The sequence below is a fragment of the Athalia rosae genome, chromosome 1, assembly GCF_917208135.1.
Source record: "Athalia rosae chromosome 1, iyAthRosa1.1, whole genome shotgun sequence".
NCBI classification, from domain to species: Eukaryota; Metazoa; Arthropoda; class Insecta; order Hymenoptera; family Athaliidae; genus Athalia; species Athalia rosae.
Genome location: NC_064026.1, coordinates 4,530,793 through 4,549,881, shown reverse-complemented (window position 1 = coordinate 4,549,881; position 19,089 = coordinate 4,530,793). Strand labels below are relative to the sequence as shown.

Here is a 19,089-nt window from a genome sequence, read left to right as displayed (position 1 = left end):
TCTGGTGGTGCTGCTGCATCTGCTGCTGCTGCCGCTGTCGCTTCGGCCGTACCGATCATGTGCGAAAATTATTCCGTTCACGTAACTGTTTCTGCCAACGTGAACGGCGTACAGATCACAAAAGATCGATATAGTAATACCAATATTTAATTAGGTTACAGTAAATACTACAGCGTTATAATATACAATGATGGAAATAATAACGATGACTATTGATTGTGGTATGAAAAAATATTAATTTAATTTAAATAATAATTCTGTTTCAAATGTACATATGAATATCACAGACGCGATGATAAAACAAATGGCTATTAATATAGTAATAATAATAAAAATAATTATAATGATAGCGATAAAAATAATAGTAATAAGAATATCGTACAGTTATGTAGGTATAATGTGTTATAATTGAAGTATGACATGGAGGCTGACAAAATTATGCATATTACAGCGGCGTAATTATACGTATAAAAATCATGCGAATCAGCTAATAATGGGAGTTAGTGAATGTAATAAATAAATTACGACGCATTTGAGGATATGATATTGATGGAAAATATGAAAAACCCTCGGACGTTGTCTCAGGGGCGGTTAAAAGTCGAGAAAATTCAAGTTTCAGAACTCCTTTGCGGTCAATACGTGTCGGTAAAATGAGTCTAAAAGTAAGTCGATGTTAAAAGCCAATCCTCACGACGGCTCAGCGGCAATCGTCGAAGACCGGCATTTTGAAAAATAATTTTTATACCAATGGACAGTAAAATTTTCGAAGAGCAAAACGTAAGAATAATTATCATCGGTCAATTTTCAAGGGGAAAATAAAAGTTTTCCGATCTCATTCAAAACGACGGTGAGTCAGAGAATTCGTAAAATTGCGGAAAAACTAAAAAAATTCGGTCACGTTGTTATAAAATATAAAAACGTGTTAAAAAAATTTCGAATCGATAAATCACGGTTAAAACTTCGATCGGCTGTTATTTATTTCCCCGATCAAAAATCGACCGCAGATTATTTACGATTATTGACGTGAATGTTCAATTGTTCGAACTAACAACTCATTGAATTAATTCATACCAAAAAAAGTAGTTCGATGTCAGACGAACGCAGATGTTTTTTTTTTTTTTTTTAATCTAAGATAAATATATCAGCAGCAGCAGCAGCAGCAACGCAGCCCATTCGGGGGGTTTGTGCCACCGCATCAATGTGAAATTTCTATTTTTTTTTCTCATTTCATTTAAATATAGCTCGTGTGTAAAATCTTTACAAAAATAAAATAAATAATCTGAATAAATACAATATAATATTATAGTTAGTTAATAAATATCTATTAAGTTTAAAATCGATATGGTTTAGCGTGTTTCGATTTTTTGCCAGTTTCTGGATCAGTATAGAGCGATTTTTCCGATTAATAATTTTCTATTTGTTTTTTCCTTTTTTGTTAATTTTTTTTTCTTTTCTCTTAATAATTTTTCCATTTTTCCTTTTCTGGTTCACATCATATGCGGCGAATAAAAAAAAGAACGAGAAAAACTCGCGCGGAATACCGTGCGCCGCGACGTGATTGTTTCTTTGAACACCTCATCGCGGTGACAAACGAAAGTATATAAGCATTCCGCATTCGGCGTTACAGTTAGCATTTAGCAGCATGCTTCCCAAGGAAAAATAATCTAAGAATACACCGAGGGACAAAATCTCTCGTCGCTTCTGTTCCTGCCATCTTCTTTCGTATGATAACAACATTTGAAATTAATTCAACGACGATTTTGGTTGAAAAATAAAATCGGAAGAAAAATCATGCATTAAAAGAGGAAAGAAGAGGGCGGGTTTCGAGATTGTCCCCCGTTGCATCCGTGTCGTCCCTATATAAACAAAACCGTAGTACGAACTGCGTACGGCCCTAATAATTAAAAAACGATACTATAGATTGATCTATGTATTTCGTGGATGATGAGATATTTGTTTGCTTTTTTTTTTCTTTCACCGCGTTAACGTGCGCCGACGTTCACAATTGTACGAATACGGTATATCGCGTGTCCACGTGTCCACTTTATCGGTATATATATCGACACACATATAAATATTTTGTAAATATGTATGTATTTATGTATATGTGTGTGTATCTATAAGCGTTGAATGTTCTATGTATATTATAACGAGGGGTGGAGAATGGGCGAGAGGGGCGAAAGCCTGCGATGCATGTGGCCTGACATGTCTATGATTATCGTTTTCGCAAAAAAACAAAAAAAAAAAACAAAAGTTTTCAATCATTTTTCACTATCCGTTCAAACTTCAGGTTCACTTTTTTTCTAATTTTTTTGCTTCGGTAATCGCATTCTTCGGCTACGTTATCGCGTTGTCGATTAACATATATATATACTATAATTTTCAGGTGCAGTTGGTGCAGGTTGAATCAGAGAAATTTTGTTGTTCGTCGGAAGTTTACGTACATTTATACCAGGGGATCGGGATTCGAATGTCGACACAAATTACGGACTCCGTATTAAAACTCCTCATTTCCTACCCTGGTCTCTGCGTTGCGACGGCGTTATTCCTCTAGGCGAGGAGAGCCTCCAGATAGGGAAGTAGCGATTGCGAGGTGACCTTTCTGAAGTGAGCGAGCCGCCATCGAGTCGTCGACTCGTTACGTCGACTTCCGCCGTGCCGCCCTCAGGAGTCGAGGTTCTTGCCAAGATGTTTGAACACCTGCATTACGTACTCGAGTCCGTTCATGTAGTCGCGGAATATCAACCAATCCCTCAAGTCGCGGAATGTGTCGGATTTCGACATTTCGCGATATTCCGGCAACATCAGACTCCTGGACACGTCCGGACGAGGCGGCACCTTGCGCTCCTCACGCGCCATTTGAAGCTCGCATAAAACCTGAAGGTGACACAAAGAGCAACGGGAAGATTAGCCATCGTCGACCACAGAACCAGATCAGCGAATTTGTTCGAACGATGTTATGGTAATACGATTCTTACCGTGCGCAGCTTGTACTCCGCTGCCTCGAACTCTTTGTGGAACTCGAGGTTCTCCCGATCCCAGACGACCTGTTCCAGTGCAACTGCGAACATCTGCATGTACTCGTAAGCGTCTAGCAGAGCGGTATCGAGCTGAAAGTTTAGAAATAAAAAATGAGACTTTGGCGTCGTGCGCGCGTTCGGGATTTGAACGAATTTTCTATGTAAACGAGGGCCAGTTCCGAGACGATTAGATGAAATGGTTTTCAGCAAACTTACGTCTAATTTATCGAGGAACTCCTTCTTCAGTGGTTCGCGAAGCTTCTTGGGGATCGCGGTAAGACTCGGCAGCCAGTCGTAGTGGGTGTCTTTCCACAGCGAGTGCAAATCCTCGAAGTCGGTGTTGAACGTAGCACGGGTCTGAAAATTGCGAATGAATCGTCACGTTAGTCAAACCATTTACTTATATTCAGATATTTTTATCGTTAGAAACGCGCCAGTCGTACGAAGTTTGCGTTCCGGTTGACTCATCGTAACCCGGTCGATCTCCGCGTGTGATTCCGCGAGTCAAAAACAATTAATGTGTCTGGCTAGCGGCTACAGTTGCTGCCCCCAAACTGCTAACGATTTCCGAGTAAGTTCCGAGTAAAGCTGCTTAACGGCCCGACACCTCGTCGTTTCGGTTTTCCCAAAAAGATAAAAACGACCGACCGTATCGCGGCAGCCCCACCTGCAGCGTTGTACTCCGGTTACTCACATAATTTTTGCACTTTACCGAGAACTTGATCTATCATCCTCGGTCCCCGGCATGCCCCGTTAAATAATTGATGACTAAACGAGCCGAGCGGCGCCCGGCTCCAGAGGAACGTAACGCGACTTCCGAAAATCCAGGTTTAAATTCGGGGAATGGATCTGTCGCCGCGGGTCCGGCGCGCCAATTTTTGCTGCGGGATATATGTTTGTTTTATTCGCGGCTCGCGCCGGCAGCAGCGCTTCGGCGGGTCGAGGATCGGCGGAGAAGAGGTTGGAAGCTAATTGATTTTGGCGGTGAAGCAGCGAGCAGTTCTGACCCGGGGTCCGCCGACCCAAAATCCTCGGGCGAGACCCGCGCCGTGATTTACGATTATATTTCGAATTTTAGCGAAGCCCTCAAATTTTTACGAGACACAAAGGAGCGAGTCGAAGAGTGGAGGCTGCCGATCAAAGAGCCAGCGTTCGAATCTACGCACAAGAGAGTCCGGGCCAAACGCGCCGTCCACGTGACGTGAGTTTTGGCGGTAAAAATGTATACGAGCCGGTCGGTCGGACGACGACGTTAAGAGACCGCAACGCGTCTGGCTCGCCCTCGAAACCGCTCGGGCTAATGTATTTATTACAAAAACTCGCTGACGTGAAATTATCGTAAAATCGGTTGAGATCGTCCCGCGCGATGCTACGCAGAGGAATATATACGATGGGAAACTCAATCGCGGCCGTGTAAACGATGACGCAATTAGGAGTCGCCACGCGAGGATCCGACGAGCTTGCTCGTCGTACACACGTACACATGAAATGCCCTCTCTTCTGACCACACGCTGTGGCCTGTCGTCCGCCGGACAACTATAGCGAATTTTTCAGGGCCGATAATATTCGCCGATCTCTCGGTTACGCAATCTGTAATCGGAACGAGACCAATCGCTGTTGATATTATTTTCATTTCACCGGGAGATAAGGGCGCAGAGAATGACGTGAGCGTATCGGTCAGCTGGCGATCAGACGACAGCTTCGCGCGATCCAAGGTGTCGATTCGTTCGGAGACGATCGAGCGGCGATCGAAGAAACGAGGAAATCGAAAGTTTTTCACTCGGGATAAACAGATCAAATACGTCCACCGTACTTTGGTGCGAAGTTATAAATTGTCCGGGGACTCTGGAACACGAAGCGACGGTAATAATAATATCGATGTGGGTGTACGAGACAGCGGTGTATCCGGTCCGGGAGTTAGTATGCAAGACAGAGTCCCGGTGTGGTAGCTGCTCACTAGGAGGGGCAGCTTCCGATTCTGATTTATTGGAATTCACCACTTCCGATATTTTATGATTCCCGTACGGTATGCGCGCACACCAACACCTTACGAGCGGTGCGACGTCGGCACCTACGACGACGAGGGCTTCGTTCCCCTCATACGTACGATCGTTATCTCTCCATCGTCAGGATTCCTCCCGATGGCGCCAACTCCGTTCGGCGTCCCCCGCTACTTTGGACGTTCGGCCGACGTTCGTCAAAATTTCCTCAAAGTGCCGTCGATCGTCGCTGAGTCGCGGGTGAATATGTATATATGACGTTCCGATTCGCGATTCCGCCCTTCGAGAACCGGTCGTCCCTCCGATCGCCCGGTGTACGACGTCAAAGGCGACGCGAGCGTCGATTATATTCAAAACACGCGTACCTAGGTTCCACGTGAGGTGTCAGATCGCGGGGTACGGTGTTGCGGTGTTCGCGCGCGAACACCTGTACGCGCCTTTCGGGGGCGTCGAGAAGTGGGTATATCAGTGGATCCTAAGTAGTGCGCTAGACGTTGCCCCCTCGAGTATCTCGAATGGCTTCCCCTACGACGTTTCTCAGCGATCGCACACGCACGTCCCGATACTCGGCTTGGGGCGATTGACAATATCGAAGATCAACAGCACCGGGTGGTCGACTCGCCATCATCCGGGGTTACGTCATCTAGCTGCGATACGTGAGACCCCGATGTTTTCGAAGTCAGCGCATAACTTGATCCCAAAGACCGCGAAAGCTTTCTTCTATTTTTCGACCTCTCTCTCCCTCTCCCTCCCTCTCCCTCTCACTCTCTTACGCCCTCTCTCTTCTTTTGCTGCCGGTGCTATACTTCGGTCAAAGTGTACGTTGTGTTTTGAGATCCCGCGAACTCCGCTATCAAACGAGACGTGCAGGTGTGTGGATCGGCTGTCGAGAAACGATACGAGATAGCCGAGTGGGCGACATACTGTCTGTCGTTGAAGAACGCTTGCGTCATCGGCAAGGCCTCGGTGTTGTTCCGTCTCTTCTCTACCGATTTCATACCAAGATTCTCACACCTCTTCGTACGTGGTGCAGTGCGTTTATTTTCTGAACGAAGTATCGGATGCGGTACCCCCGCAGCGACGCCGATCGATTCTAAGTCTCGCGTTTTCCACCACGTCGGCATATCAAAACGACACTTTATTATCGATTCTGTTTGCGTCCGGTCTGCGTATTGGCCGTACAATCGCACCGTACAGGAGTGCGTAACATCGTACGACCGCAATAGCTGTCGCTGCAACTTTTCTTCTATACTTTTGCAACGCCTCTGAATACGAGAGCATCCGCGAGAAGTCGTCGTCCGGGAAAGAAATCTTACAAGGGCTTCGGTCGCTTATCGTAATCGTGTAACGATCATCTGTTGGTGAGCCCGAAGGACCGTGCGGTACGTACAGCGAACATGTAGCAAGGAGCTGAGACCGTCGCGGTATCGCTTGTCCGGCCGGAAGTAGCTATAACTGCCATCCGTTCGCCCTTCTCGAAGCCTCAACCTTCGTCGTCGATGATATCCACCCACGAGGAGCGCGGAGTTTCCTATGAAATTAGTCCTTCGATTCGCGATCTCGTTTTCTTCCATTGGCGGCTCTATGTTTACTCCTAATTTGCGCGACGATCCGCATCGAGTTGGAAGAATCTTATTTAGCTCGTGACGAGACGACCGGGACGCGGTGGATAAATATGAGGCGGTCGTATGATAAAGTATGAGAATTAGTTGGAGCGGATGGATGAGCGCGAGTAACGGATTCTTTCTAACAACGAGACAATCAGCTAACCACTCGGTTCGAATGATTGAGAATGTATTCGATACGACGAGAAGTAAACGTCGATGACTTAATTGGGTATAATTTCTGGCCTACTATAGTACAGCTGCAGACGACGATATTCGGGGTGTGTGACTCACATTATGAAATTAGCGACATATGCGTCCCAACAAATACACGACGTTTCGCTACCGTATCGTTTTACGTTTTTGACCCAACGATAAGTCGAAACGCGTTCGCGCTCCTCTAATACGCGAACCTAATTATTTGGAAATTATTCTTTTCCCTTCTTTTTTTTTCATTTCTCCCCACTCTCTTACACGACGACCACCTTTGCAGCTCGACTTGCGCTCTAGCAAGTGGGTTTTCCCGGATGAGACTCACCTCAAATTAAATTACATGGGTGTGCACTTACACATCCGTACTTGCATGCGCACGTTACACATTCAACTCGTCGTACTCGTGTGGTCATTCTTCGCGATGGTCAGTCGATATAACGCGTTCGTGCGAACCGTTATATGTCCCCCGATTTCGTACTAATTAAGGGTATAAGATTTCCCGCAAGGTTTTTTCACCTACGAAGGTACGATATCTGTGTATTGGATAGTATTTCGATCGTATGATACGATCGTGTTGCCGGCGTATAACGTAATCGATGATTTTCCGCGTGTATCACGTATTGTTTCTCTATTCTCTTCCTAATACTCGATGCGTGACGTGTCATTTGTGTCACTACGTCAGAGAAGATTTCTTGGCCTGGCAAATCCCCCTTCCCTCCGACGCGTTTCATTCGCGCGTAATTATGTAACCGACATGACATTCGTCATCGCGTGAAGCTCGGACCCAGTTGAGAGATCGGGGAAAATTTTTCACACCGGCACCGCGGCGCTTCGATGCTTTTGACAATCGACGGAACGGTACGCGATACGACGGCGCGTTTCCACATTTATCGAAAGAAAAATTAATTCAATTCACTCACGAATTCTTCCCCTAATAGTTGAGCGTGCATGAGGGCCACGTCGGCCTGTACCACGATCTGGTCGAGAAGGTCCTTGTCCTTGAGCTGGATGACGTCGAGGCTTCCGGAGAATACGTCGGACCCAATTCCGCAAGGATTCACCCACTTCCGCGGTGAGTTGAGACGTTTCTGTTCGGAAGTCATCATCGGAGCGCCGTGTATCGACGCGACAAGCAACGTCACCAAGAGGCTGCCTAGCCCTGGAAAAAAATAACGGTCGTAATATGAGTCCGAGTTCGCAGTGGTAATTACAGGTGTGCCGATCGGATCAACGGCGGCATAAAAGTGCGACGTATCGAGGAATTTGCGGTAGTTCGTCGATCGGAATCGGTGAATTTAAATTTCACCATTATACAGGAGCGGAGAAGCGATCGCGATTATAAATTTCGTGGGTATGCGTATGCGTATGCGTATGCGTATCGTACGTAAGTACGTACGTTCGACTCCACGCCTCTAATTTTAAGTATCAGTCGTACGGCGGATCAACTTCCGCATGACCGGGCCAACTATACTTTTCATTAATATCGTACCAGATCACCGCGTCCTGTGATCAAACGGCCATTCGGAGATGCGCCTCCGTCCTTGTTCGCTCCCTATCCCCAACCCCCGCGTAACGATCACTCGTTATTTCGTGCGTTACGACCGTTAATGAAAGGTTTGCCACCCGGCACCGGCGACAAACGGCACGAGGTCTCCTTCTACCTTCGCATTAGCGGCCCCGCGGGTCCTCTGCCAATTTTCTTTCCGCGATCACGAAGGCGTGTTCAATTCCGCAGACTCCGCGTAACGATTTTCGACAAGTCCATTGTAATTTTCGTCATTTATCCTCGACGTTCGATTGGAAATAGCGTGGAGTTTGTTTGTTTGTTTTGTTTTTTTTTTTTTTTTTCGTTTCTTTCGTTTTTATCTCTCCGCGCGATAAAAAGATGAGAAGGCAAGTGCAACGCCGGGAGTTGGGCCTACCTCAATGCGAGCGTCGCAGCGTTCCACTGAAATTCCTGGGAACCTGCCGCACCGCGGAAAAACACATCACGCTACTCCGTCCGTCGAGGCGCGCCTCTACGTCCCGGAGCTTCTTGCCCCCGCTGGAGCAGCAGCGGAGATCATGGTAGCAAAAATGCGGTAATGGTGCGCTGTCCTCGCATTGCTCGCGACAATTATGCCCCATTAGGCCCCCCCGTACGGGCCCGGTCCCGCGGTGCGGTAGGTCGCGTACGCAACACACATTTGCCGATTTATTATACTTCTCTCCTTTATGTACATACGTCTACCTCCGCGGTATCTCACGTTCGTATAGGTATACGAGCGTGCGGGTCGTGTGCGTGAAAATAAATACATAACTCGTAACTTAATATAGCACACCTGCCAGGAATATATACGGTCTAATTTTTTATCAGCTAATACTATCCGCGATCATTCTCTCCCATATTAGTCCTCCCGTTCATCACATTTCTCTTTTTCTATACGCCTGCGGATAACCGAGCTTCCGAGCTAAAAAAGGGAAAATAGTAAAAATAATAAATAGCCAGATAATGAACATCATCCATCAATGGGAGTATACCTGAATGAACCACCTATAGGCGCCGCCGGTACGTTGCTGCACAAGCCACAGGTGGTTTCCGGGAGTTACCGAGTCCGCGGGGTCGCCCTGTAGCTGCGCGCGTTACGTACGTACGTACCTACCCTACGTACAACCGTGCAATCGAGAAGAACAGAGTCGGTTTCGGCGCGGGCAACGCGGGTTTTCCGATTTCGCGTGACTCTCGGTTGGGAGTGCGTGCAACTCGCGTGCCGCTCTTGCGTGAAAACAATTTCATCCGATCGGATTCGCGACATTCAATCGAACCGAAACGAATCCGGCCTGCGGGAAAACCGGCCTCACCCGCGATTGTTCGAAACCGACGATCGGTCTGAAATTGTCACTTCTTTCGTTTGTTGTTGTTTTTTTTTTTTTTTTTCAAAATCCCCAGAGGTCAGAATTTTCGGAAAAATATTCACCCCGATATTTTTGTCGCATAACATTGACGGAAGATAGGAATGACCGGTTACACGCGTAACGGACTTTGAATAATCGTCGCAGGTAATAATTCTGAAATCACGCTGGGTCTCAGCGCGGATAATTATTCGGCGATTAACTCCGTTGCCCTAGCCGGCTTAAGCGGACTAATAGATTTTGGGATATCGGTGTATCAATTAGGGGACAATTGTCTCTGGTAGGGTAAGAACTAATTCAAAAAATTTCAAACAAAAGAGTCTGACCAGTAAGTCTCGCATAATCACCCCGTTATTTTGTCATCACGAATGTATCGACTAGACGTTGGTCTAATTACACCATGAAAAGTGGTCGACGTCGGATATTGTGAGAATGGAAATTTTGAGAACGCAAAAATTTTTACAAGGATCGAAATCATCTACCGCAGTGCCGGGGGCATGAGTTAAAAATCGAAGTCCGTCTCATTATTCCCTGAGATAAAACCTGTAGCTAAGAGTTAACTGCATTCTAATGCATTTATAAATGTAACTTGTTCACTTGGGAGTAATAGTCGTCGACTCTACGTTTCAGTTGCTACCGCAGCTGTAAAGGTTGTGTGTAAGAATCTTGATCGTTTTCCGGCCGCTCCAAACGAACGCATAAATTTGCGCGGGACGAAGCAACGATGATATGAAAATACGTCAACGACTCCATCGTAATAACATCGATACGAAAAAAAGGATAAGACTATTCAGCAAAAAAATTTTCAGAGTCCTGATTCAATCCCTCTGATGGAAGAACTTACTCAGCCATGTGATCGTGAATCCTGCGGGGTATCCCGAGTATCCTCGTATCCTTTTACTAGACCGATTTCGCATGTGCGACGACGAAGTGGAAGGAAAATATCCACTACCGATGTTTTTGCTATTGGTGGGCGCGTCGACGCCAGCTGTCATTTTACCGGATATATTGTCGGACTTCCCGATATTCTCTAATCGAACTTCCATCGGAGCTTGCGAATCCGTCTGAAGTTCAGCGGAACGAGACTTGCGAACTCTGTGAGACGTCGTCCTCTGATCGCGGGTGAGAATGGCCTCCATGGTGAGCAGCTGATGATCGTTTAGCATCGGTTTATCGTTCGGTAGATTGTGCTCCAGATCGGAAATGATATCCTCTTTTCTCAGGGTGCCGGTCATCTTGGCATGACACTTGTTACACTCGAGTTTAATTCGGTTGATTGTTAGCGACGCGAGTGGGGGAGGCGGCGACAGATCGATGATCGGTATAAGAAACACTTGGGTATGTTCACTCGGCGTTGGCGTTGATATCGTAGATATTTAAAATACTATATTACAGGAATAATATTAACAACAATAAAACTAGCAACAACAATTGGAACAAGTACAACCGTTACAGGTTGAATATATGAAAACTGAAGATAAATTTTTCTTTTATAGTACGAGGGTCCTTTGGGTGCAGCAAGTGTGCAATTGTATCGTAACCGTGGGTTCGATCGCGACGAAAAAAGGCGAATAATAATTAACACGTCGATCGTTCTCGTTACGATAATAATTTCGATAGTCGCGAAGAACTAACGATCAGCACTGATACACAATTCGATTGACACTGGTCCCGACACACTCGGAGCACTGATTCTTATAAGGGTAGTGATGGTAGCGTGGCGGTGGCAGAAGCCTGTGGTGGTGGATGTTTCTCTGCGGCAGCTCCACGGCGAGTGACAGGAGCTCACTTGACTAAGTGACTGAGTATCACCTCTACTACATGTCCAAGGAGGCAGCGGCACCACCAACGGCAACGGCAACGTCAGCGGCACCGGCAACAGCAGAAGGAACAACGACGTCGGTGGAGGCGGAGGAGGCGGTAGCTGGAGCGGGAGCGGGAGCGGGAGCGAAGAACCAAGGTAGGTGTGTGGAAAAGAACGTCCAAGTATTGGATTGTATACGTGGATGAAGATACGGGTGTGAATGTGGACGTGGATTCGGATACGTTCGTATATGTGCGGCGGACTGTTGGGAGAGCGTTCTTCAAGGAGGAGTGTAAAGTCGAGTGTCTTACGGAAGGAGAGTCGGTAGGTAATGGTAGATGAGATTGTGATGGTGCGATGTGCTGCGGTTTGATCTTTCTCGGTAGTAAATGATGTATATATTCGTCGTCGCGTATGTACGTAATTCATGTACCGGACTTACTACACGAATGTAGTATGTGTTATGGTCTCGGTCGAGTGATCGCTCCGAGTCTATATACGATTCTAAACCCGGCAAAGCACGTGGCCAGCAAAGTCTGACCTACCCCCTCCGTAGATTCCAGATCGTCCCGAACCCCCACCCTGGAGATCCGATAGGTTCGATACTTGAAACTTGCCTCTTCTTTATCGCGTTGCTCATTCATAAGTCTCCCCGCACGAGTGCCTCGCCCCCCCCACCATTCCCACGTTCACCCCACTCCCGGCGGATCCCTCCTCTCTGCTCTCTCTGTGCCTCTTATCCTCTTTCACCTTTTCCTTCTCTTTTTCTTTTTCTTCGTTTTCTTTTTCTCCTCGTCCTTTTCCTTCTCTTCGTTCACCTCGTTCTTCGTCTCTCTCCCTTGCACCTCCCCTCCGGACACCCTCCCCGCCCTCCCTTCCTCCCTCGAAGACACCCGCGGGCGATGGGCCGCAGGTGCATAGCGTGCGCCAGGGTTTTCCTCAACAGTCCGTATAGAAGGGGGAACAAACCAGGGTACACGTATATACGCGTAGGACACCAATACGCCGATACCTGAGCCAAAGCCATCCCACCTTTTCTGCCCTCCCTCTGAAGTCCCTCTATCGTTTGAAAGTCAATCGTAAAATCGACTCGATATAACCCACTGAGGGAACGCTTGCAATTTTCGGCAATGAGCGTTTCGATTTAAAGTTCCTTAAACACGAACGACACCGGACCTATGCCGAAAAATACGCGATATCCTGAAAATGAAACATTCGGCGATTGTTTTCACTTTTGCGTCTCGCGGAGAATACAGGTGTGAATTTGAGCGTTACCGCGACCTTGACCAGATTGCAGGTCCCGGATTCCGTCGGGGTGTGAAATTCGTCGGTAAGAGTCTCCGGAGTCCCCGTAGAACGGTTTCCCCACCCTGCGGGGGTGCGAATCGAGGAGATATTTTCCAACTGGACCGATTTCTCCTCTCGCGCCGATCTCCCCGTGTCGTGTCCGAGAGAAACCCCCACTCGGATTCTCGGCCCCCACCCACCTGGTGTCGATGACGTTTCCTTTCACTGACTCTGAACGCGGCTCGCCAGACGGTCGAGGACCCTTGCCGGAATCGTGCGGCTGGGAGATTGTTCCCAGTTTCTCGTAATTCCAGCGTTCCCGATTCTTCTCTCCCTGGGGCTACGGGAGGTCCCGGATTTAAACGGAACATTCGCTTTCCCATAAATCAAGTTCTCGGAGGCCCAACTTGGTCGTCAATTCATGTATCAAATTCTTCGTACATGATTCGCAGTAACTGACTCGGCTGATGACGTATGAAATACACTCGATTCTCAGGACGAGACCACGCTTTCGTGGAAAAGGAGTCGCTGTGATTTCTATCGTGTACGATAAAGGTGATGCGGTCGCAACTGTGCGACCGCATCGAGATAGTAACTGGCTCTTTCTTCGCTTTTCCTTATCACCGGGATAAAACAACTCGAGTCTCTTTTCGAATTTACAACGATCAAGCAATAATCGTAATCGATATCGTTCCACTACATTTTCTATTTCCTCGATTGTGAGTTAGAAAATCGACTTTTCTCAATGAGATCGCAGAATCGCTGCTGTTACATTTCTCACTCACTATGATGACGATACGATGTCACGCGAGAGAATTTACGCAACACAATTATTGTAATTGTCGCACCATTTGCGACGTAATTTTCAAACGCTGGGAAGCTGATCTCCATGTCACCGCTGCGTTTCGTAGTCGGCCGGTACACGATTCTGCCGATCTGTCGTAGGTGCGAGAATTAACGAACCATCGATTTAAAACAACGTGTTAATTATCGGGCCGCAGCCAGATTCCAATCTACCCGTTGTAAGGTATAAATTTTCGCATGCGGACATTCGACCCCCGCACGAATAGCGTAGTTCGGCCGGGTCCTCTCCCCGATCTGGACCTTTACGTAACTGGTTGACCGTGACCTTGAGACATTGGTCGTAGATGCTGTATCATGATACTCGGATCTGCGGGATGATCGGGATGACGACGTTACCGAACGGTTTCTCATGGTATGGAATTTGGGTTATGGTGTCACACGCTGTTTCCACTCACATACTCTGCATATTATTGCAATGAACTTTCCAAATTGTGGCAATACAGTCATCGTCCTCGTCGTTGTTGTCTTTCGTCCCATCTCATGTCTTCTTCTATTCGATTCGCGGCATGTGTCATTATTACTTCTCAAAAGTTTCTTCCGGATTCTCTTGTATCCAGCCCCCTGTTCTTGACGTCAGAAGTCCCGATCCGAAGAAATGATTCGGATACCGGACCCAACGACCATTGCGCGAAAAGAGAGTCGCTTTCATACTCCGTCGGGTGGACCACCACCTCTCAGCATCCGCGACACCGGCGATAGACGGGCGCGCCGTACGATCGTTTCGAAGAGGGGGTATGTCAGCGATGACGTCGCTTGGTGTTCCGGTAACGGTTATGCGAAGTGTCACTTGCGCAATAGTTGAGATTCCGGAGCCACCTACCAGATACCATAATACCAGGTATACACGCCACTCGGCATTCGGTACATCGGTGACCACTGATTCACTCCTCCTTGCCAAATTCAATAGCAAAATCTCGCGAGCTATACCCGCGCAGATGTGAAAAATCGCGGAATGACTTGCACTTTTCTATCGACCTCGAAAATCAAGCAAATTATCGGGTAACGGTCGATCGAAAGTTTGACGTAACGGGAGAAACGCCCCGGAGTCCAAAGTCAAGATTGTCTCATTGGCTCCGTATTGCGTTTTAATTTTGTCACGCGTTTCTCTGAATTTTATCTTCTCTCCGCACGCTAGACAACCGTTTCGGTTCACCTCACTTCTTCCGCACTCTAGTGTCTCTATAACGGATAGGATTCTAAGTGGATTGCGGCCGGGGGAACGATAAGATAATAAAAATGTCAGCTAAAAATTAAAATAATACCATGACACAAAAGGGTTGAGAGTGCGGAACTGTTACAGGCGCGCGACCGTCTGCAGGTTTATACCTGTTGTCCAGCTTTCGTTCAACAGTTTTTCAAGGGTTAATCCGCCCTATTCTTAGTCCCTCCCTTCTCGGCCGCTCCTTTCGGAGCCGAAACTCACCCTGCGCGTTCGAGACGTAGCTACTTATACGCTACCATCATAAATACCAAACGTCCTGTACCGTTCGATCCGAACGACCGACCCCCGATCCATACTCTTCAGCTAACTTTACTCTTCAGCGTCGGTCTTCCACTTAATTTTGACACGTCCAATTCAAGCCCCAAAATTATTATACGGCAGATCAGTGCCGCTCCTAATTTGTTGTGTTTTGTTTTGCTTTACAGAATGTAGTCCTGATTTAAGCTGCGCCATGGGGGACGACCCCCTCGATTTGGGAAGCCTTTTCACGGACTTGGGGTGAGAAGACAATAATTTTCTCTAATACGCGTGCGGTGTTTGGAAAAATCGAGAACCGGGTTTTCGAATATCGGCGTAAATTTTTACTCCGATATTACGAATTCGAGTTCGGAACCGCTCGCCAGTTTTCGAGGTAGATGAACTCGGCGGTCCCGTGAATTCCTCAACGAACTTCATCGATCGGTTACTTATCGCGTGCGAACGACGATGACGTATTGGCGAATCACAATAATAACGTAATACGATCGTCCGGACCACTTAAGGGGTCAACGAAGCGATCGTTTATTACTGCCCGTCTCTGAACTACGTTAAACATTGCCCACTCGCCGATGGAGGAAAATATTTTTACCGCATATATTCTGCAATAAAATATCTCCAACGGGAAAAAGTCTGTAAAACATGTATCTGCCGGCGAATCCGGTACGCGGTGAAAGTAAATCTTGGAGATTAATCTGACCACCTCTGCGGATGGATTTGCTGTCGTGTGTACGTGAGGTGCGGAAGGAAGAACTATTGCGATTGTTTCCGTTAATCGTCATCGGAAAATCGTCGAAACAAGAGCTCGTAACCGCTCAGTGTCGAACAGGTGCACGCCCATTCGCCCGTTACCTCGGGGTCATTCCGAGGTGATCAGGTGGTCTGGTGAATTTTATCCGATTATTATTGCGGTGTAGGAATTTCACTGAACAAGAGACGAAATTTGGTCGATCGTTGATGAAATGGAGCGGCTAATCGCAATTGAAAAACAGCATAGAGTATGACGAGGTGGAAGAGATAAACAGAATGCATCACGGTGGTTTATCGTAATCGTGGATTATCTTCTCGCGCTACGTACGAGCTCGACTCGCGCCAACTCGTGACCACTGATAATAGATATGAAGTAACGGGAGCGCAGATGTTTACGGAGCGTCGTTGAATCCGCCTCAATTGCATCTAATTAATTCCGAACAGCGGAAAGAAGGGTCGACGAAAAAGGACGGAATAATAGCGTTGACTTTTCGGTGAAGGGAACGAAGTTTCACCTTTGAAAAAAAAATGGCAAATTGTCGAATCTCTCAACTGATTGTTCCGCGTGTGGAAAGTAATTAATGCAATACCAATATCGCGTTTTCCTCTCTGACGAACGATTCGCAATCGTTTGGGATATTATGCTCGCCCATGAAAAATATATTCATTTCCAGGGTGATAATTACGTAGGCATATGACGGACTGTGAGATAGTATAACGCTTGGATATCTAGAGACTGTACCGGCGTAATGTTACACTCCGGGGAATCGTAACGTAACGTCCGACTAATTTGCTGATTTTTCGCGCTATTGAAGCTGGCAAACAATTGAGACCATGTTCGTACGTACGTATGGATCGACGTGTCCGATGCTGAAATTTATTAAAATCTCCAGTCTGAGTTCGAGTCGCAGACGAACGTTCGCGAAGATATACTATTGGCGGAGAGGGTAACGAAATTCGCGAGCTACCGCGCTCAATGAATCCCCTATTTAAGATATTGGAAAGACCGGGAGCTCTCTTTGAATACAAATCAACTTCCTGCTGCTAAATAACTGCAACGTACGGGGAAAATATTTACAACAATCGTAGCCTCAACGTGTCAACGATGAGACCGACAGTTGAACTTACTTATGCTAATTGTCATGTGTTATCGTGAAAATTGCGGGCGCAACGCTCGTCTCACATTTTCTGTACGTCTGAATTTTTTATACACATTTTTTTTTTCGTCTCATTGCCCAAGTAGGTGTACGTTAACTAAAACGACGAATAATAATGATTACCTGGAAAACAGACGCGTTTTCATACGAAACATTTGTCAAGTTGACTCACTAATTTGTTAAAAGTTTTTACCGGCGATACGACAACGTACGTATAGCTACCGTTCGGATGACAAGACAAATTTTTTTCTGACTATACAGTTGCTCATCACTTGACTGTTTCCAGTGGATATGCTGATCGGGGAATGAGAGCCGTATGGTAACGAGCCGCTCGTCAAATGTGCGTGGGAGTCCCCCCCGCGCTGTGAATTCCAAGAGCATTCCGTGCTAGGCCAAGGTGATATTCTATGGGCAGGCTGTTCGTACGATCGAAAAAAATTCGTCTCTCGTTCGTTCAATTTTTTCCGAACGATCGGAGTCGCCCCTAATTTCCGCGTTTCGACCTTGCGATTCGCTTCCTCATCGGCGCAGGTATACGCGGCGAGGTTCCCGGAGGATGCGAAGAACGCGAGGATCGGGTCCTCTGCGCGCGGAATACGAGGGCAGAATACGCGACGTCGAGTTGAACGATTCCGGAGGCGAATTCCACGTCGGGCAAATAATGCCGCAAAAAGTACGTTTGGCAATCTGACAATGAGGTGGAAAAATCGCGTGGGTAATTTTCGAGTGCAGAAGCAACCGATGTTGTGTGGTCCCCGTGTATATTACGCGTGTGGTCCGACGGTAGAAGAAGCGGATAGAGACATCGGCGACATTCCCGCGGCAACCCGAAGCACGCGGACCGTTCTTTCGGCTCGTAGCGTTTCATTTCGGACCACCCATGACTGATTCCTTAAACTTTATTTGCGAAAAACGGCAACACGCAGACTAGAACGAGGTGGAGCACCTTTCAAATTGGTCAGTTCCTTCCTCCCTCCGCAGTTCGGGCGGCGGCTACCGCGTGTTAATTATATTAAACTAGAAAAGGGTCGACCGGATTACCCGAGCGATCGGTAAAACATTTGCGGTAGATTTTGAATGCCGAGGAGAATTTTTTCGGCGAATATTCTCATCGTTGTCGGGGAGAGAAATGACGAAAAAATTGGAAAAGATTTCAGCCGGCGGATGGTGTACGCGAATACATACCTGCTCGCGACGACCGTTGAATGGAAAAAACGACGACAATCGAGCTACGTCAAAAGAATTTCTTTCATAATGAAATGAATCTATTACACGAATTGTATGTAGTTGGATGTTTTTCAAACTCGTTTACATATTCCTCGCATATTCGGCAGGTGTATGTACGTACGATGCGAATCGGCGATCTTTCGCAGGAGTCGACGATCTGTTGCGATTATATTCGGTGTTGACGGGTAAACAAAAAAAATTTTTATAAAACTCTCTCGCCCACGTGCAACAGATTATCCGAAAATTTTTAATGCGCCAGGCCTAACTGGATCGGTGTGGGTGTACACCTCGTTCACCGATCCCCTACGGGTCACTAATTTTCTCCTATAATCGGATTAAAGTCGGCGAACTCAGTCGTACTTCCTCAAACAATGGGGAACACGCGTCGCGAGGGAGGTGATGCAGGCCGGCAATTTAAAACGCGTTGACAGTTTCGTTGTATAATATATTGAAACACGGCGTGTATATAGGTATCCATAGCTTTGAAAATACCCTGAAAACCTGTAACTTTCCCCCCCTCCGCACTCTCGCCCCCTCTTGTCAAATTGCGGGAATCAATTTCAACGGATAATTAGGGAAGCATGCGGCTCTGAACTTTGATAATGTTATTGATATCTCGCTTATCGATTATCAGAGAACGCAACGGAATTCTCCGACTCAACAACGCGTTAAAACGAAACCGATCATCGTTCCTGAGATCCCAAGCGCGGTGGGCACGATTAAATGGTGCAAGCTTACCAAGTAGCGGCATCAAGGGCGCGACGGCGGGTGAATTTAGCGGGAAAAACAATTTT

The 19,089-nt window shown here is 46.9% G+C and overlaps 1 protein-coding gene across 1 annotated transcript; it reads right to left on the bottom strand.

Moving 5' to 3' along the window:
* Positions 1 to 1,042: 1,042 nt before the first annotated feature.
* LOC105692955 lies at positions 1,043 to 11,107 on the bottom strand. Its single transcript, XM_025746142.2, has 5 exons — positions 10,574 to 11,107; positions 7,758 to 7,996; positions 3,237 to 3,377; positions 2,979 to 3,110; positions 1,043 to 2,877 (listed from the first exon to the last, which is right to left on the bottom strand). Exons 1-5 carry the CDS (start codon positions 10,962 to 10,964, stop codon positions 2,665 to 2,667), a joined length of 1,116 nt encoding a protein of 371 aa, XP_025601927.2. The 5' UTR covers positions 10,965 to 11,107; the 3' UTR covers positions 1,043 to 2,664.
* Between the last annotated feature and the right edge of the window lie 7,982 nt (positions 11,108 to 19,089).